General features: G+C 34.2%; 1 protein-coding gene across 1 annotated transcript in view; it reads right to left on the reverse strand.

Moving 5' to 3' along the window:
* Positions 6,168-21,897, reverse strand: part of LOC109217691 (putative cyclin-D6-1) — a 17,936-nt gene continuing 2,206 nt past the window's right edge. Inside the window, exons 5-10 of the mRNA XM_019381962.1 lie at positions 8,176-8,475; positions 7,803-7,889; positions 7,605-7,700; positions 7,331-7,532; positions 7,093-7,223; positions 6,168-6,538 (exon numbers count right to left, since the gene is read on the reverse strand). Of these exons, the coding sequence (XP_019237507.1) occupies positions 6,419-6,538; positions 7,093-7,223; positions 7,331-7,532; positions 7,605-7,700; positions 7,803-7,889; positions 8,176-8,475 (936 nt within the window). The 3' untranslated portion in view covers positions 6,168-6,418. The remainder of the gene's footprint in view (positions 6,539-7,092; positions 7,224-7,330; positions 7,533-7,604; positions 7,701-7,802; positions 7,890-8,175; positions 8,476-21,897) is intronic.

The raw sequence follows: 21,897 nt of genomic DNA on the forward strand, positions 1-21,897 counted from the left end.
TAGTCCCTCAAAATTTTAATAGCCTATGTTTTTCCCCATTGACATAGAATATTTTTCTGGCCCAAACATATTACATCTAACAGCCCAAAATGTTTATTTTGTATATTTTTATAGGGATTTTTACCTTCCTATACCATATATGAAACCTTATTACCCTCAATGTTTAAGGTTTGTGTTAATTACATTTCAGCATACCAAATTACCATTTATATACCATAATTCAAATTAGAGATATAATTAAGGGTGCATTTATATTAGGCGCTAATTTAGGACCGTATCTTCCCACAATTATCTTTACCCGTCTATCCCCCAACCCCCCAACCCCCCCTATGGAGATGGACAGTAGCATCAATAATCTTTAGATTAGTTCTCATTTACTTCCCCAAAAATCTTAACTTAGCGATCGTATCTTCAGATTAGTTCTTATTTACCAATTCTCTATTTACACGTACAAAACATCAATGTATCGTTATTTTCATTGACTTCTTTTTTTTGTTTTTTTTTTGGACAGTGGCTGAAGGTTACTGGTTAACACAGTCGATTGAAACTCGAAGAAGAAGAAGAAGAAGACATATTTCCAGAAATTGTAGATAAATTGTAGAAAAATTGTAGATAAAGTGTAGACTGTTTTTTGCAGAAGATTTTGTAGAAGCTTTAGTCGTTTTGGATTTGTGAAAACAGAAAACAATGCATCTACAATCAGAATACAAATAATCTACAATTTATCTACAAGATATCTACAAAATGAATACATTGAATTTTAATATCCCAATTCCCATTTCTATTGTAGCATAATTGGCATTTTTGACATAATTGTAGAAGATTTGTAGAAGTTTTAGTCTTCCCAATCTACAATTTATCTACAATTATCTACAATTTATCTACAATTTATCTACAATTCTACAATTTTACTACAATTTATCTACAATTTCTGAAAATATGTCTTCTTCTTCTTCTTCTTCGAGTTTCAATCTGAAATTTAGTCAAACCAAGTCTAATCTTCACCAAAACCCCTCAAAATTGAGATATAAACTCCTAAACATATTCCGAATTATTTACAACAGCACACAATCCAAACAAATAATGATTTTTGAGAACCCAAATTTGAATTCAAAGCTTTCAAGCTTTTTAATGGCTATCAATGGTGGAAAATATATGGAAGAACGGATGAAGATGAAAAACAGAAATCTCCTTTCCGTTTCAATATTCTTCTCCTAAATCTTTTCAGAATATTCACGCCAAATCTGTTCAGAATATTCTTCTCCTAAAATTTAGCTCGCATAAATAGGAAGATACAACTGCTATTAATTAGCTTTTAATGATTGGTACAAAACCTGTAGAAATAATGTGGACTGGGCGGGTAATTTAGAAATTATGCACATTTTTGGTAATAAGGTTTCATATATGGTATAGATAAGAAAAAATCCCATTTTTATATGTGATAGTCTATTTAGTACTATATTTTTTGTATAGTGACTGTTTATTGTATGTAAATTGTACAGTGACAGTCTATTTTGTATAGTTTTGTAGAGTGACAGTCTATTTTGTATGGTTATAGTCTATTGCATATTTTTTAAATAATGACAGTCTATTTTGTGTATTTTTTGTATAGTGACAGTCTATTTTGTATATATTTTATAGTGACTGTCTATTTTAGTATATTTTTTGTATAGTGATAATCTATTTAGTGTATACATTTCATAAAATTTGTATATAGAGTGTATCGTGCATCTTACAATGTATCCATAATGTATCATTAATGTATCCCGAGCGTTTTTGTGTATCCAAAGTGTATAGAGTGTTCTACGATGTATAGATTTTGTATATATAAAATGTATCGCACATTTTACAATGTATCCTTAATGTATCATTAATGTTTCCCAAACGCTATTATCCAAAAAAAAAGTCATGGCATATTTAAGACTACAAGTTTTGAATATACTTCTTTCTTTATTAAATTTCGTGATAAAGTAGTTAAACAAAACGCAGAGAGTATAGAGTATTTCCCCTTGTTATTATGGTCTACAATACATGAGGCTTTGAGTCCTTAACCATCAATTCGAAAAAGATAGAAACTTCGTAGGTAGCATCAACGAAATCAATTAATTGCAAGTACTTTGCGTATATAAAGCCCTCATTCAAAAGTGAAGAACACATAATATTTCCAGCTCTTAAACTTGCTTCTTATTAGCTTTAGCGTGGCACAGAAGCAAAAATAAAACATGATGAGGTTAGGACAAAAACTAATCATGGCCAAGTCGCATATTTTCTACTGGTGAACGATTTAGGCTTTACAATTGTTTAATGAGAACAAGCAGGAGACGTTTGTTCAAAAAAAAATAAGAAAATTAGATGGATGATGAAGTTAATCTGGATTAAACAAACAATAGCCTAAGGAACATGCTGCAACTTTAATGAGAACGTGGATGAACGATTTAGGCTTTACAATAATGTTTGTCGGCATGCGGAGAAGACCAATTTAGGCTAGCCATTATAATTTGTTTGGGGCTATAAATTGTATGGCTTAATTCATGGCTAGCGAATGATAATTGTTTTCACCGGCCGGCTACAAATGAATTTTACTTTTTTTATATATACTTTTAAGATTTTATATAGAATTTTGTTTAAAAGATGTCTAGAAATATTTGAGATCTTCTCATGGGATGTAATATTTAATAGAACTCTAAAGTGCATTCATTTTTATTTACTTTAAGAGCCCGTTTGGACATAAGAATTTTTTCACTTTTTTTCAAAAAATTTTCACTTTTTTCGAAATTAGTGTTTGGTTATAAAATCTTCAATTTTCAGTTGAAGATGAATTTTGAAATTTTTCGAAAATTTGAAAAATTTCAAAAAGTTATTTTTCAAAATTTTCACTCAGATCACTAACAGAACTTCAAAAACAACCCAAAATTATATTCATGTCCAAACACAACCCTAATTTTCAAATATCATTTTCACTTGAATTTTTTATTTTCACTTTTACAATTCTTATTTCCAAACGCCCACTAAATAATGGATTGTATCACTTTCTTATTAAGAGTTATTGCAATCCGTCAATCATCTCTTTGTTCTTTCATATTCATATGGCAAAATTTCTTATATTTTTTATGAATTTGAAGTGGTATCTCGATAATCTAAAATTACATAGAACATATCATTATTTAGGCGTCATATTGATTTTTATGTTTAACTATTAAATTCGGCTAACCATGAAAGCGTACATCAACCATGAATTATTGTTAGACAACTAAGAAAATAAATTATTATGTATTACTAAAAAAAAAAATTCTCCCATAAGAATACTTTAATAGATCATGTGTTTGCTTATTTTTATTTTTATTTTTATTTTTAGTAAACATGTATTCACTTATCAAAATTTTATCTATAACTTTAATAAAGCAAGATTGGAATAATATTCATGTAACGAAAAAATCCGAAAAATCCAAAAAATCCGACAAAATCGAATCAATCCAAACCGATATAATGGGTTTGATTTGATATTGATCAAATCCAAACAACCAGTCCATGTATACCTCTAGTCAAACCAATTAACGGTGAAGAAATGACTGTTGTTATAAAGTTGGCCATACATCGCCCAATGCACCACATTTTGCTCTTATGTAGACTTGTTCAGCCCGGAGAGAAATGCCTATATTGCTCAACTATATAAAAAAAGAAAATTTTATCTCCTATAGCAAAGGTATCCATCCTATTTATTATAAATCAAAATTATTTTAAAATATATTTTCTATAGCTATTTTTTATATTTATAGCAAAATAAGTATTTATGGTATATACTACCATTGAGGCATGAAATAAGGTATGAAATACGTTATTTATGTTTTTCGTCTCTTAGACAACTGGACATACCTATTTTTAAGGTGATTGTCGTTACTGTATTCATGAATACATAGCGCGAATACATGTGAATACATTCACATACAACTGGATTGCCCTGATTTTAGGCGTTTTTTACTGTTGTATTCATGAATACATACTGCTGTATTCATGAATACAGCAGCGCGAATACATGTGAATACATGCACGTACAACTAGACTGCCCTGATTTTAGGCGCTTTTTGTTTCTGTATTCGTGAATACATGGCGCGAATACATGTGAATATATGCGCGTACAGCTGGACTGCCCTGATTTTAGGCGCTTTTTATTGTTGTATTCATGAATACAACAATGCGAATACATATGAATACATGCGCGTACAACTGGACTTGCCTAATTTTATGCACTTTTTGTTGTTGTATTCATGAATACATGGCACGAATACATGTGAATACATGCGCGTACAGCTGGATTATCCTGATTTTAGGAGCTTTTTGCTGTTGTATTCATGAACACAGCAGCGCAAATACAGCGAATACACTACCGTAACAACTGAATAGTAGCTATAGGAAGTAATTATGTATATGGTAGCTAGGAGAAGTTAATAGCCACTAAACAATAGTGATTTTAGAAAATTCCTCTATAAAAAATGGTTGTTACATCCCTCATTCCCTCTGCCCAAAATTTACCCACACCTATTTACGCCAACCCCTTTTCTGTTAGGTGTTTGCCATAATTTTCTTACCATATTTGGTTTTCCTATCTCTTGAAGGAAAAAGGCAATATAATTACCTTAACTAGGTTTTCCTTTTTGTAAAAGGAAATTATAAATTCTTCCATATTTGGCTAGTCCCTTTTCTTGTAGGAAAAGGTTTGGACTTCTATAAATTGAGGATCCTTCTTTCACATTCAGTAGCATCCACAATGTAGCCATAGGGGGCTTGAGAGTCTTGTTTAGGGGAAGAACTTTACGGGACAAGTGTTAGTGTGTCACTTGTGTTTGCCTCTTCGTGAGGTTGTTCTCTCGATATTTTGTACTCTCTTTTTATTATAGTGGATTGCTCATCTCCGTTGTGGACGTAGGTCAGTTGACCGAACCACGTTAAATGTTTGTGTCTCTTTTGGTAGATTTCTCTTTGTTGTATGATTTATCGTCGTTCAAGGTTTGCTTTGCTAGCTTTTGCATAACACCTGACTTTTTCGGTCCTAACATTTTCTTGATTAAATAATATATTAGAGTGAGAATGTGCATTAATTAAGAACAATGAAGTGATAAAATTTGAGTTGATAAGTAAACAAATTTCTCTCATGCGGAAGAAAAGGTAAAAGGCTTTGGAAAACCAATTTAGTCCATCCTCCAAGAAAAGAAAAAAATATACGATGAGTTTGTATAACTGTTGCTTTCAAAGATGTTAATGACATGTAAGAGACATGTCTCTTCGACCAAGATCCAAACACCTTGCTAAAATTCAAGTGACAACGTTCCTTCAACGTTTCCTCTGTCTTAGCCCCACTCAATCCTTGTTTTCATCTATCTTTGGCAGTGGGCAAAGATAGATGAAAACAAGGATTGAGTGGAACTGATAAAGCGATATACAGAGTAGGAGTATTTGTTTTTTCTTCGCGCCACTTTTCCTCTTCTTGCTTTTTTGTTTTTTCTATCTTTTTAAATCATTTCTCTCTTTTTGGATTCGCTACTCTCCCGGCATTGACTGCACATAAAACTAGATTACGTATATATTCAGCTCCATAATCCCCCTTGTTTGTTCAACCTCCAACCCCCTCCCACGCTCAGGGGCAAAGCTACACGTTGGTAAGGATGGTCAATTGACCACTCTTGGTTGAAAAATTAAATTGCATATATAAGTAAAATATTAAGTTTTAGAGGTATATAACGTAAAATACTCTTTGTCGGAATTTTTTTTCTTCTCTCATATTTAAATACCCTTGAAAAAAATTCTTCCTTTGCCACTACCCACGCCACCATCCAACTATCCAAGGAAACAAAGATTCTCCAATTTTCTAACATAAAAGTATTAATGGGAAAATTTCATAGCAACGACGACGATAAATAACCTATCCTTTTATGTTCGTGAATCACGATGAAGAAAAGAAACAGGGATGGAAGATAAATCCATTAAAGAACAAAATGAAGTTTTTCTTTGGTTGATTCGACATGCGTTCGTAGGAAAATTTTCTCTAAACAGCTTTATTAGCATTTTAATTGAATAGAACATAAATTGCGTTTTTTTACTTTTTGCTGCAACCTACATTGCCATTTCGAAGCACAAAGAGGCATCTATGGGGATGTTGCAGTCTACAGCAATATGGTTACAATTCTAGTTCAATTTATTCAAAGGTCCTCCACTTCTCACTATTCACGTGTCTGTTCCCGTTCGAACAAAACTGTTATACGCGAGACCATCCTAATTAAAGAAAATAAAAAACAATTTTAGCACCGCTGAATATGAGAAATGCGGAACGTCTGGTCACCCCTAAGGTCATTCAATTTACGCCTTTTGATGCTGTTCCCGTCTAGATTCGTGCGTTTCTCGCACTCAGAAGTTGTACATTCAGTCATTCACAGTCAAGAACACTTTTTGGCGTCAACGTACTACAAGACTCTGAATCGACAGTGGACTCACGCCCTTCAATCAGCATTTCCCGTATTGCAGCCAAAGCATTCATAAGTTCCTCCTAACAAAGAGTATAATTCCTCAGTTAGAATCATGTAAATAAACAAAAAAGTGGAGTACTACTAATAAAAATGGAGAAAAGATCATATTATCCAAGAAAAACAACATAGTCAAAACATATTGCAAGTCTTTAATTATTTGGAACAACACTTATTTATTTTGGAAACTACACCAAAGACTAAAATGTATTTAGAATATTACTCCCTCCGGTCCAAAATAAGTGATTTTTTTGATGTTTTCACACAATTAAGAAATCCATCTTTTAGCATTAATTAACAATGAAATTAACCATATTAACCTTTACTATCTCACATAAACACTCTTAACACATACTCAAGCACAATATTTACTCCAAGGACAATGTAGGAAAAAAATAATTAATTCATTCTTGAAATTTGAAAAAATCACTTATTTTGGACCACAAAAAAAGGGCCAAAAAATCACTTATTTTGGACCGGAAGGAGTAAAAAAAAGGCCAGTTAAAAAAGAATTAGTTGACTCTGCAATCCAATAATTGGAACTACGAAACAGGTTAATTATTTAAAGAGGACTTACTTTAGTTAAGTATTGACATTCTGAAATTGCAGCTAAGAAAGAGGAAAATTGCAATGGAATCAACTCATCAGCTGCACACAGAAGCGCCGATGCTGCTATTGTTGATGGTTTATACTCAAAAAGCTTAATTTCTGCAATGATATGTGTCAATATGGCGGCATAATCAAAGGTTAAGATAGTAGTTGCTTACTACCCAACTAATAATATAATTATGAAATTAGCAGAGAATTAACAATACCGTATTGAGTACTGAAGATGATATCTGAAGCTCGTCGTTTAAGAGGCTGAGTCAGAGACGAGTCACCGAGTTGAAAAATCGACATGCAGAAATGCAGAAACGAGAAAGGCGTGATGGATCTTAGTCGCCACTCTAGAGTAGTGAGAATCAGCGATTCCATACGGTGAATTGATTGAGCGTCAAAAAATAAACCTACATCTCTCTGTTACACAAATTTCTTATTAACTCATATTGAATTCGAAATTGTGCTGTTCAGTATTGACTCGCAATTTACCTGAATATCGGAGAGTGATAAATCGACGTTCTTCATTTTCGAGGCAAGTGAAAGGCTAGCAATGACGAGAATCCGTACAATCCATGGCTTATTCACCTGTAGAAGTAAGTTTCATACAATTCTCATCAGATCCTCACCTATTTCACTCAATTTTATGTGTGAATAGCTCTAAATATGAAACTTATGAATTTCATTTACCGTAACTACTTGTTCGGAAAGAAAACGGTCGATGTAATTGACAGCAAGGTATGTGATATACCGATCAAATTTGTGAGCGCTTTGTGCCTGCAACAATCACAACCAAAAACATGTGAAATTAACTACTTAAACACACTGTTACTATAGCTACTTCATAACATTCACGATTATTATCTCTATTAAGAGTTAAACTAAGCTACGAGATTTAACAATTTCATACAACGAGTACTGCAAATTATAACTTCTGATAGTATACTTTTCGAACATTTAATTTAAATCTAAGAGAATTTACACATAGATTTATCACGTGCAAAACAAATTAATATGAAAGCATTACAAATTTTTGCTGAAATTGGAATTATGAAGTGTTTACTTGAAATATAAGGGAGAGAGAATGGCGGCGAAGGCAAAAGCGAACATCAGTAGATTTGAAGGCGAGAAAGGACGGCATGTGATCGGATTCGGAAGCGAAGAGAGCTGAAACGGCGTCGAAATGATGTTCTTCGAAGCCCGTCAATGGATTCTCGAGATCGAATTCCATTTTTCCTTTTGTTAATCCGTTGAAGATTAGTAACATGAAATAAGCGGCGATAAAGTGAAAGGTGAAAGTGAGAGCGACTGAACTTGTTGAATTTTGTCCAGTCAGAATGCATGAAAACAGAAAGAAAAGAAACTGTTAGTTAGAGCGCATTCCCAACCTTCGTATATATAGACTCCCGCGGAGCTGTAACTTGTAAGGTCCACGTTTGTCCCATTCTACAAAAAGTTAGGTACGAGTGTTACTGCACATAGTATAAGCTAGCGTTTGGCCATAGATCCCAAATTTATTTTGAAAAATCTGATTTGGGTGAAGTTTGATTTGAAGATGAAAATGTGTTTGGACATACGTTTTCAAAACATATTTTCCAACTTTATTCTGAAAAAACATGTATATAATTCCCAAGTTTTGGGATTTTGGCCCAAATTCAGCTCAATAGCTGATTTTGGAATTTGAAATTTTTGATTTAGGATTTGGCCAAAATATGAGCAAAATTTATGGCCAAACATGAGTTTTGAAAATAAATCTCAAATTTATTTTGACAAAATTTATGGCCAAACGGGGCCTAAGAGTGTTGTTTTGACTAAAATTGCTTGACATACATAATTCTTTTCTTTTTATATTTTCACTTTGGAGGTTGGGAAGGAAGAGAAAGGTGTCACAATTGAACTTCATTACTCTCTTCGTTTCAATAAATATATGGTGTAGTTTGACCTACACAAAAAAAACAAAAAGAAAATATTTGAAATGTTTTATCGCAAATATGGAGTCAATTATTTAAATGGTCACTCAACTATCCCAAATTATCTCCTAAAGTCACTTTTCTTTCGTTTGTAACAACAAAGTCACTGAACTATGCCTATTGCGCTCAGAAGGTCACTCAACTAGATTTTCCAAATTTTGGATTGTCAAATACCTATTTTACCCTCTAAATTATAAACATTTATCTTCTTTTTATTTTTTTTAAACTTTTTAGTATTAACAACAAAAATTCAAAAATTTATTTACACAATTCAGAATGAAAGAAAATAAAGGTTGTAAAATATATATTCCATGCACGTAATATAACAATAATTATTTAATATAAAGGTATTTTTATAATATACAATTATATATTCTTGAAAGTAATGCTCAATTATATTATTATGTTTCTACCAACTTTCCGACGACACAAAGTTATGTCACCAGAAAGAGGAGGGACTATCTGTTAAGTCGTGCATGGAATATATATAATATAACTGAGCATAATTTTCAAGAATATATAATGTATATTATAAATATATCTTTATTTAAATAATTATTTTTATATTACTTGCATGGAATAGACATTTTACAACCTTTATTTTCTTTCATTCTGAATTGTGTAAATATATTTTTGTTGTTAATACTAAAATTATTATTACTAACAAATTATTCTAATTAATTTTTTTACTATGCTCATTATTTTGTTATTCCAGCATTATATATGCTTAAATACTTTTTATTTTTTTAATTTATAAATAATATTTATTTATTCTATAGGTAAGTCCATAATGTAAATTAAAAAGGGGAAAATTATAATATTAAAAAGTTTTAAAAAATAAAAAGAAGATAAATGTTTATAATTTAGAGAGTAAAATAGGTATTTGGCAATCTAAAATTTGGAAAATCTAGTTGAGTGACCTTCTGAGTGCAATAGGCATAGTTCAGTGACTTTGTTGTTACAAACGAAAGAAAAATGACTTTAAGAGATAATTTGGGATAGTTGAATGACCATTTGCGTAATGGACTCCAAATATGTTACAATATTTGTGTGATTGTAAGATTTTTAAAATATGTGATCTTAAAAGTCATATTATATTTATATGTTTAAAAATACTTGTTATTAAGAGTAAAATGTGAAATTCAAGTTAAAATATTTTCTAAGTTTAAAAGGTACATATTCTTTTTGAAAGACTAATAAGAAGACACTGGAAGCAAACAGAGAGAAGGTGGTAAGACACTCTAGTTTTCCTCTTTTCTTTGTAGCAAAAACATGTCCATCTCTAAGAGCGTTACTATTTGTCCATCAACAAGGAAGGTTCTTAGTAGCTATTCAATCAATTCTACTCCGGCGAATGAAATGACACCATCAGCAAAAGTTCCATGCCCGCTCGGTCCAATACATTGTCAATACTACCGAAGACAAACTAAACGTGACATATACACTGTTTGGTCAAGGACAGATTAAGTAACGTCTTCTTATCCCATTGCTTTTCTTTTTTTCACTTTGTAATCTGTTAGAATATATGGACTAGTTTTGACTTCACAAATTGGTTCCTAACAAGCGTAAGAATCAATGACTAAGATTAACGAAGTTTAATTGCATATATCAGAATTTTTTGATGGAGTCTGTTTCGCTTATGGGAGGAATTAGATTGAGATAATGAGGTTATTTGAACTTAAGATTGTAAGAATTTAGTATAAAGAATGTTACATTGTAATTGTATGTATGATAGGAATAAACTTATATTTTCAAATTAAAGGTCTTCTATGGAAAATTTTTAGAGGGAGAAAATGATGATCGAATACCTAAGTCGTACCGACAAAAGAAGCATCAGGATTGTGGAGTAAGTCTTTGTTTAAATCTAAAGAACTTCTTATATGAAGTGGTGTCTTGGTTGTTAGAGGAAGCTCACCTTTGACCAAGAGCCAGAGTACTTTACATCCGCTAAAGCAGGGACAGCTCAATCAAACCGGAGGCCTAGAGCCAAAACTTAAGAGGACGTAAGGAAATAACATTAGTAATGTGACAAGGAAATTTTCGTTCCTATACTACATATGAAATTATATTACCAGATATGTTCATAGTTTGCATATTACCCTTCATGCTAATAGTATTTCTACAAAATATAGATAATGCATTAAATAAGGAATAATTGTAGCTGTAGGCTTCCTTATTTAGGCGCGCTAAAATTGGAGGATTAAATATTCTTCCAGATCTTCCACAACGCAAATCACGCATATTAATCTTCTTCGTCAGTTTCGTTTCAAATTTAGCGTCTCTGCTTTTTCGATACACTGTGTTTCAAACTTTTTTCTGATTTCACAAATCAAAAACAACTAAATCTTCTACAATTCTTCTACATCAAACGCAATTATGTCCAAATTTCAGTAATACAAAGCAAAGAAAAAGAGAGCAGCAATTCCACCATTGACAGCCATTAAAAAGCTTTGAAGCTTTGAATTCAAATTTGAATTTTCAAAAATCATTATTTGTTTGGATTGGGTGTTGTTGCAAATCATTGGGAATATGGTTTGGAGTTTATATCTCAATTTTGAGGGGTTTTGGTGAAGATTAGACTTGGTTTTGGCTGAATTTTGGATTGAAACTCGAAGAAGAAGAAAAAGAAGAAGAAGAAGAAGAAGAAGAAGAAGAAGAAGAAGAAGAAGAAGAAGACATGACATACATTATTGCAGAAATTGTAGAAAAATTGTATTCTGTTGTTTATTTATTTTTCTTTTATTTATTTAACTATTGTATGAAAGTTGAACAACATTGTATAAAAATTATATTTAAGTGGTATTATATTGTAGTTGTATATAACTTAGTAGAAATAATATACGAAAATTGTAGATAATTTGTAGATAAGTTGTATAATATATAATTAGTTGTATGAAAATTGTTTTTACTATGTATAAATCAGATACAAAATATACAAAAGACATATTGTATAAAATTTTGTATGTAAGTTTTATGTTATTGTAGTTATATTTAACTGGGTGGAAATAATGTGTGAAAGTTGTAGAAAATTATAGATAAGTTGTATTCCTCTATAACGGGAGATATTGGCATATCAAGTAACTCTAGTGTTCTAGACGAACATGCATGAAAATAAAGATAAATTCTGTTATGAACAGTTTGTAGAAATTTTATAGATAATTTGTAGAAACATTGAAATTCTATATTTTCATATCAAATTTTCAAATGATATGTAGTTTTGTTGTAGATTAAATGTAGAAAATAAGCCATTATGAGTCTTATTTGACTCATTCCTCACATTCAACCTATTCTACAAATTCATGCCTCTTTAAATACAATACAACCATACTTTCTTGAATTTAAAGGTATAGCAATATATATAACTTAAAAAACATCTTCTCCTCTGCACAAGTTAGCTCCAAAACAGACGAAGTGGAATAACAAGCTCCCATCAAAACTTTTAACACAAAAACTCAAAAGCTCAAAAATAAATAAACAGTAGTCTACAATTTTTCTACAATTTATCTACATTTGCTGCAATATAATGTATGTCATGTCTTCTTCTTTTTCTTCTTCTTCCTCTTTCAATCTGAAATTCAGCCAAAACCAAGTCTAATCTTCACCAAACCCCTCAAAATTGAGATATAAACTCCAAACCATATTCCCAATTATTTACAACAATACCCAATCCAAACAAATAATGATTTTTGAAAATTCAAATTTGAATTCAAAGCTTTTTAATGGCTGTCAATGGTGGAATTGCTGCTCTCTTTTCCTTTCCTCTTATATTACTGAAGGAACCCGAAATCATAACCATCAAATCGATCAGGCTTGTGCTCATCTTCCCCGGGCACAAAAACATTGGGACAAGATTGCAAAGGTGCCGACAGTGCCTTGGCTATGGAAGAAATAATAGGATTTTGATACATAAATCATGGGTGTGGGAGGAAAACGTGGGTGAAGGTGTGGGAATTGGAGAGAGAAACGTGGGGGAGTGGTATTAGAAGGAATATACGGTACCATTAAATTAGGAGTGTAATTAATACTCTTAAAAACCACTAATGGTATATAATTGGTAATTAGGTATACTAAATGTAATTATATCAAACCTTAAACATTGAGGGTAATATAGTTTCCTATATGGAATAGGAATGTAAAAATTCCATGTGACAACGGTTGGATAAATAGACACGATTAATTTAGATAACCAAGAAAAAATTTGTAAGGTCTTAACAATTTTTTTTTCATGTTTTAAGTTCTCTTTTAAGTATTCCACAGTATAACATTGTCTAATATTTTAAAATTTTGAGTTAAATTATCCAAATATTCAAATCTATTAATAAAATATTTGATAACTAGAACCAATGTAGTGTATTAAAACAAAATATTAGATTGGCTTAAAAAAGTGACTTCTAAGCACAAGGGCTTAAAAGCAGCTTTTAAATGTTGGAGCTTGTTTTATAAATAAGCAGTTAGCTGTTTGGATAAAAATGCTTAAACTTAAAAAAAGTTTGTTGAAATGTTTGGTAAATAAGTGCTAGTAAGCACTTTTTTCTATTAAAAAGACAAAATATCCTTAAAACTGTTAACATTATAAAGGAGCTGATTACTATAATATATTTAATTATAAATTAGTGCAAATAAAAAATAAATTATATTTTAATTTTATTTCAATTTATTTGATTACTTTAGATAATTTTTATAAAGTAAAGGAAAGATACTATATAATCAAGTAGAATTGGTAGAAAGTAACGCAAGTGATCAGAAAATGGTACTTGAGGAAAGTGCAGAAAATGAAAGATGAAGTAGAGAGGAAGATAAAAGAAGAGGAACGGGTCTTCAAATGTGAAGAAAATAGGAGGAGAAAATGTTTTGGGGCTTCTTTGACTGAGGGTAAGTTTGATATTATGAAAACTTATAGTGGATAAAAGAGTAATTTTATTGGTCAAACTAAAATGGCTTTTAAGCCAAATCGAAAAAGTTGGGATCAACCAACTTATTGCTTTTGGCTTTTTTTAAGCATATTTTAACTTTTTTTAAGCAGCTTTTTTTTTTTTTGCCAAACACTCCATATAATAAAAACTGGCTTAAAAGCTGGTTTCATCCAAACACCCTCAATGTCTTGTTAACTTAAAAAGAACCTTACTAATATAAATAATTATAACTAATGAAAAAAATTTAGGGGGACCTTTGACTTTTGGGGGCCTAAAGCAAAAGCTTTAGTAGTCTTATCCTAGAGCCACCGATGCACTAAAGATGTCGGTAATTCCCTAAATTTACGCATATCTAACACGATATTTACTTAAATTAGGTCTTAATTCGAAATACATTACCATGTGTTCAAATTCGTTAAAAATATGAAAATCCATTAGACCTTCAATCAGTTAATCGGTACTTCTCTTTGAATTATAGAATATATATTTAATTATTTCTGGATTCATCACCTAATTTGAAAGGAATGAAGTTTTTCTTTCCAATTTATGATAAATAGTTTTTCCCATTTATTCACTTAAATTTACAGTACTAATAAACTATGTAATCGGTTCATAATACTTTATGTGTTGAGGCGTATTTGGATCAGTAAATGTAAACATTTATGTCCAAATGAAAAACAAAAGAACTATAGCAAGTTATTAATACTCTTAACATTTTATGAATGAAGGCGTAATTTTTTTTTTGTTACCTTTAATTATTTTTAAGTGATATGATACATGATAGTTGTAATGTTTTCTTCTTACATTGTCATTATGTAGAAACTAAACTCTTATTCAAAAGTTGTTTACACGTTATCGGCGTTGAGCTAAATCTCCGTTAGTTCAGCAAAATCTTTTAATATCTAAATTTAATTAGGTGTTGCACTTGTATTGGTCAAAATTTGGACTAGACTTAATAGCTGCAAATGAACGTGGTCGAGGATTAAGCCGATCACGTCATAAGGGCAAGGAGTCGCCTTAAGAAAGATTAGTACCGAGGTCAAGTAAAGGGTGTATGAAAGTAACGGTAGGATAAGTTTAGAGTACAAAGAAGGAATATTCCATTGAATAATCTTTTTGTTGTACTTTTCTAGAGTTTCTCAGGAATATCCCCTATAAATAAGAAGAGATAAAGAACAGGAAGGGGATCTTCACTTTTCGGATAAGAGCACATTGTAAAAGGTTGACTACAAAGAATATACAAAAGCTTGTCTTGTCCACTTATTACTGTAACGACCCGACCGGTCATTTTGAGCTCTAGCGCGTCGCTCAGCAGTTTGGGTCATGAGTAACTTCACTTCAGGTATGTCTCTATGCTCGTTCGAGGACGAACGAATGTTTAAGTGTAGGAGGATGTGACGACCCGGCCGGTCGTCTTAAGAATTAACGCCCTGATCCCCTATTAACTGTTTTCCCCAGGTTTATTTTCTGCTATTTTGATTTGCTGGAACGTTCGGTTTTGAGTTTCGGAGAGTTTTTGGACACTTAGTTCCTAAATGAGAGCTTAAGTCTTGGAAATTTGACCATCGTTGGAACAGTGTGAAGACGGCCTCGGAATGGAAATCTGATGGTTCTGTTAGCTCCGTTGGGTGAGTTCGGGCTTAGGGGCATGTCCGGAGTGTGTTTTGGAGGTCCGTAGCTAATTTAGGCTTGAAATGCCGAAAGGTCGAATTTTGAAGTTTCCGGTTCGATAGTGAGATTTTGATCCGAGGGTCGGAATGGAATTTCGGAAGTTGGAGTAGCTCCGGAGTGTTGAATGTGATGTGTGTGCAAAATTTCAGGTCGTTCGGACGAGGTTTGATAGACTTTTTGATCAAAAGCGGAATTCGGAAGATTTTAGAAACTTAGGCTTGAATCCGAGGTGTTTTGGTTGATTTGATGTTGTTTGAAGTGTTTTGATGATTGGAACAAGTTTGAATAAGGTATTAGGATATGTTTGTGCTTTTGGTTGAGGTCCGGGGGCCTCGGGTGAGTTTCGGGTGCCTAACGGAAGTTGAATGTGGACTTGGAAAGATTTTTATTGCTGGTATCTGTCATAACCGCACCTGCGGTTTGGGTTCCGCAGGTGCGGAGCCGCAGAAGCAGCTATTACATCGCAGAAGCGAAAAAAGGGAGGGCCAGCATAGACCGCAGAAGCGGACGCTCCATCGCAGAAGCGCGTCCGCAGAAGCGGACTCTTTGTCCGCAGATGCGAAAACTGCCGCAGAAGCGAGATCTCTTCTCGCACCTGTGGGACCGCGGGTGCGGCTCATCTGGTCGCATATGCGAAACTTGCTGGACAGAGTGTTTTAAGTTCTGAAAATGGGACTTCGTCCCATTTTCCATTTTTACCAATTTGGAGCTCGGGGAGAGGCAATTTTCAGGAGATTTTTGAGAAAAACAACGGGGTAAGTGTTCTTAACTTAATTTTGGTTAGATTATTCGAATCTATTATAGTTTTGGCATTGAATATGTGAATTTAGTTGGAAGAGTTTCAAAAACCCTCTCGGGTAGATTTGAGGATTTGAGGGTCGAAATATTGTGGGATTTGGATAATTTTGGTATGGTTAGACTCGTGAGAGTGCGAGGCTTCTGAATACATAAATTTTACCCGATTCCGAGACGTGGGCCGGGGGCATTTTGGTCATTTTACCTAATTTCGCGTATTAGCTTAGAATTTAATTGTGGAATCAGTTACTTGAGGTGTTATTTACATTACGAAATTGAATTGAATAGATTGGGGCCATTTGGAGTCGAATACTCGTTGCAAGAACGTGATCTCGGGTTGATTTTGAGCCGGTTCGAGGTAAGTGGCTTGTCTAACCTTGTGTGGGGGACCTTTCCCCTTAGGATTTATCTTGTGGTAATTGAAATGCCTCGTACGTGAGGTGACGAGCGCGTACTTGTGCTAATTGTTGGAAATCCGGTTTTTCATTAAAAATAGCCTTGAATTGTGTTCTTCCTTTTCTTGCTTACACTGTTTGGAAACTAAACCTACTGTAGCCTAGAGAAGCATGTCTACTTGACTAAATTGCTCTATGTGCCTTAACTGCCTAAATTGTATTACGTGAACCATGCTAGGTTAGGATTACCTGCTTCACTTTGATATGAAATTGATTGGATTGAATTCTTGTTGTTGCTGCGTGTTTACTTTGGGACTACGGGATGGTATCCCGGGAGCTCCCCTGCATGTTTACTTTGGGACTACGGAACGGTATTTCGGGAGATCCCCCTGCACTTTTACTTTGGGACTACGGGACGGTATCCAGGAAGCTCCCCTGCATGTTTACTTTGGGACTACGGAACGGTATTCCGGGAGATCCCCCCTGCACTTTTACTTTGGGACTACGGAATTGCATTTCGGGAGATCCCCCTGCACTTTTACATTGGAACGACGGGATTGCACCCGGTAGATTGGGACTATGGATGTGGTATTCCAGTAGATCCCCGCGCATTTATGAGTTGGACTACGGGACTGCACCCGGGAGATCCACTGGATATGATATTTACATTGGGGACTACAGGACGGTATCCTGGGAGATCTCCGATTGTTATCTCTGTGTTGAGCTGTATTTCCTTCCGTGGTTTGTTTGCCTCTATCCTAGTTGTTGTTGTTCTTTCAATTCTATGTTATTTCGTACTGTTGCACTTATTTATACTGTTTATTTCACACTGTTAGACCTTATATCTTATTTAACCTCAGTAGGGCCCTTACCTTCCTCGTCACTACCCAACCAAGGTTAGGCTTGACACTTACTGAGTACCGATGTGGTGTACTCATGCCCTTCCTGCGCATGTTTTTCATGTGCATATCCAGGTACTTCGACTCAGTCCTACCACCCCTGAGGCGAGGCGACTGCTATAGCGACTTCGAGGTATATCTGCCGCGTCCGCAAACCGAGGAGTCTCTTTCTATTCTTACTGTTTAGTATTAGCCCTTCTGTATTTTCAGTTCTTGTTGGCCTAAGATCAGTTGAAGTTTTGAAGAATGACAAACGAACTCAGTGAAGGACCAGGTTCATCTAAGGAGACACAGTTGTTATGGCCCATACACATGAGATGCACGTGAAGAAGATAAGTCCTTGAGATCAAGCAGCAATATCTTGATGAATATCTTCTGAACTGATCGAAAAGATTGCATATAGGATAAGGAGTTGAAGTCTCCTTATGAAAAGAGAATTACATCCGGATCAAGAATATGGATTAGGAGTTAGAGTTGTTCTTGGACTCGAATTGTCAAAGGATCCACAATTCGAGTTCTTATCAAACTCTGATTACTAACTCTTTAAATATAATGATTGTTCTCTTTTACAGGTGTATGCACATAAGCAGAAGTTAAGCATATTTGAGAGCAAAAAGATCAAGTCTGATTTGAAAACAACATATGCGAGATACAAGTGTGCACGTCTGAAGCTACATGAACTAAGATAGAAGAACCAGTTTCATCATTGTGTTTATTCTAAGTCTAGTTCAATCGTAGTAGGTTTTCATATTGTACCTTTCAGCTTTCTTAGAAGCAATTGTAATAGGTACTCTGAGTATTCAAGTTAGAGTTAACTTGAAAGTGTCGCAACAGTTGAGGCTGTGTGCTACACTGGGATTAGAGTTAATCCTTAGGTTTACAAAGAGTTTTGTAAATGCGGTTTTTGGCTCAGTGATTTTAGTGGAGTTTGGAAAAATCCTACTGAGTAGTAGGTCGTGGTTTTTTTCACCTTTTGAGCCAGGTGTTTTCCACATAAAAATCTCTGTGCACTTTACTTTTAGTATTTATTATTCCGCAAACTGCTGTAGTTAGAACACTTAGAAGAACCAGGTTCTTCTAACGCAAAAATTAGGTACCACACAAATCACCCCCCCCCTCTTGTGTGGTATTGACGTTTATAACATCAATTGGTATCAGAGTAGGTTATCCTTGAAGAGGTTAACACCTTAGGAAAAGATCAACATGAGTGCACCACCTGGGAACTGGGAAGGGCAATCCACTGCCAGGCCTCCTCTCTTCAATGGCCTCTACTACTCCTGGTGGAAAAACAGAATGAGGGACCATATAATGGGAGAAGACTATGAGCTTTGGGATATCATCACTGATGGTCTTTTAGCCACAACCAAGAAGAATGCTGAAGGAGTGGATGTTCCAAAGACAAGAGTAGATTGTACTGCTGAAGATCAAAGGAAATGGGAGAAAAATGCAAAAGCCAAGAAGTGGTTAGTGTGTGGACTTGGTCCTGATGAGTACAACAGGATTCAAGGTTGTACTATTGCCAAGGAGATTTGGGACACTTTACAAGTGGCTCATGAAGGAACACCTCAGGTGAAGAGGTCAAGAGGAACACTGCTGTATTCTCAATATGAGAATTTTACTATGAAGGATGGAGAAACTATCCAAGAAATGTATGCCAGGTTCACTACACTGACAAATGAACTTGAGTCTCTTGGAAGGATTATCCTGGAAGAAGACAAGGTGGAGAAGATTCTAACTAGAGTTTTGCCAATCTCCCGGGAAAGCAAAATCACTGTCATTCAGGAATCCAAGAACATTGCTACTTTGAAGTTGGATGAACTGATTGGAAATCTCACTGCCTATGAATTGAGAAGGCAAACAATGAAAATGGATGCTCCAAAGAAAGAAAAAAGTCTGGCTCTTAGAATTTCAGAAGGATCAGATCTTGAAGATGATGAAATGGCTATGATAACCAGAGATTTCAAGAAATATCTTATGAGATAAAAGGGTGCTTTAAAAGGAACAACATTCAGCAAACCGAGGGCTCCTGAGAAACAAACCAATGAGGGGTGTTACAAGTGTGGGAAGACTGATCACCACATCAAAAACTGCCCTCAATGGGAGATTGAATGGAAGAAAGAAAGAGCTGAAAGAAGAAACAGGAAGAAGGAACAGGTTCAACCAAAAAGAAACAAAGGTTCAACTAAGGCTATGGTTGCTGCTTGGGGAGAAACATCAGATGAGGACTCTGAAGATGAAGCTGAGGAGGATCAAGCTCTAATGGCCATCGGAGAATCAGAAGATGGACAGGAGGTAGTATTCTACACCTTAAAGAAAAGATTAAGTTCTTGTCTAAAGAAAAACTGGCTGATCTGCTGATGGATTTCATAGATAAGTCTGAAATAATAAACAGTGAGAAGGATGTTCTGTTTAAGGAATGTGTTATCCTAGAAGAAAAATGTAAAAGGTTAGAGTCTAGGGCTGATGAGAGTGATAACACAAATACTAAGTTGAAGAACCAGGTTCATCAACTTGAAAATAAGATTCTAGAACTTAGATCTGAAAATATTAAACTGAAGTTATGGACAGAAAAGAAAAGGGATGATCAATCATTTCTCACCCTAGAAGAAAATCTAGGAAAAATGAAAGATGAACTGTACAAGAAAGATGAATTGATTAAAGTCCTATAAGAAAATTTAGGAAAGGTAAAGCATGAACTAGACAGAACATGCAAATGGAACAAGGCTTCCGATGCACTTTCCTGGCTGCAAGAACATCATAGTAGCAACAAGAGAGACTTGGATTTGGGACACAAGCTCCAAAATGGGATCCCAAAAACAAGTATCTCACACTTCCTAAGAATAAGATCTGCACACACTGTGGTAATACTGGCCATTACAAAAATGAATGTAATGCAACAGAAAAGGCCAGTCAAAAGAACAAAGCCTTTGTTCAAGAAAAGCACAAACTGCCTGGTTGGGTAAAGAAAAATTTAATTCATCCTTTTGCCCATAGAAAGGGACCCAAACTAGTTTGGGTTCCTAAGACTAACCCATGATTTCGTTTTGCAGGACCAAGTGAAGGGAAGTAGCCAAATATGATACATGGATAGTGGCTGCTCAAAACATATGACTGGTAACAAGAACTAGCTCCTTTTACTTGAGAACCTAAAAGGAGGTAATGTCTCCTTTGGAAATGGAAAGAAAGGTGAGATAATTGGTGTTGGAAAGGTAGGAAAGACAGACTCTCATTCCATTGACAATGTCTATTTGATAGATGGCTTAAAATATAGCCTGATAAGTGTGTCACAACTGTGTGACAGAGGTAACCTTGTGGCTTTCACTTCCACAAAATGTTTTGTGATTAGCCTTACTACTGACAAGATTGTTTTGCAGAGAAGGAGAGTTAACAATATTTACATTGTAGATCTGTCAACTCTCTCTGAAAATGAACTCACTTGCTTGAGTGTGTTAATTAATGATCCCCTCCTTTGGCACAAAAGACTTGGCCATGCCAGTCTAAATCAATTGAACAAATTAGTCTCCAAGGACTTGGTGATAGGGTTACCTAATATCAAGTTCAAGGAAGACAAAGTTTGTGAGGCATGTGCAAGGGGGAAGCAGGTAAGGTCATCCTTCAAACCTAAGAAAATGGTAAGTACGTCCAAGACGTTGGAACTGGTTCATATGGATCTTTGTGGTCCAATGAGAACCATGAGCAGAGGTGGTAAAAGATATGTAATGGTGCTTGTTGATGATTATTCTAGATTTACCTGGGTATTGTTTCTAACTTCTAAAGATGAAACATTTGAAATGTTCACTGCTTTTATTAGAAAAACCCAGAAACAATTAGGAAATCAACTTGCATCCATTAGGTCTGATCATGGAACTGAATTTGAAAATGCAAAGTTTGCTAAATTTTGTGATGAAAATGGAATAGATCATAATTTTTCTGCCCCTAGGACTCCTCAGCAAAATGGGGTAGTTGAAAGGAAGAACAGGACCCTTGAGGATATGGCAAGGACCATGCTACTTTCCAGTAAACTACCTCATAGCTTCTGGGCAGAGGCTATAAACACTGCTTGTTATATAATAAATAGATGCATGACTAGACCTCTTGTAGAGAAAACTCCCTATGAGTTACTTAAAGGGAGAAAACCAAAC

Source organism: Nicotiana attenuata, chromosome 2 (assembly GCF_001879085.1).
Source record: "Nicotiana attenuata strain UT chromosome 2, NIATTr2, whole genome shotgun sequence".
Lineage (NCBI taxonomy): Eukaryota > Viridiplantae > Streptophyta > Magnoliopsida > Solanales > Solanaceae > Nicotiana > Nicotiana attenuata.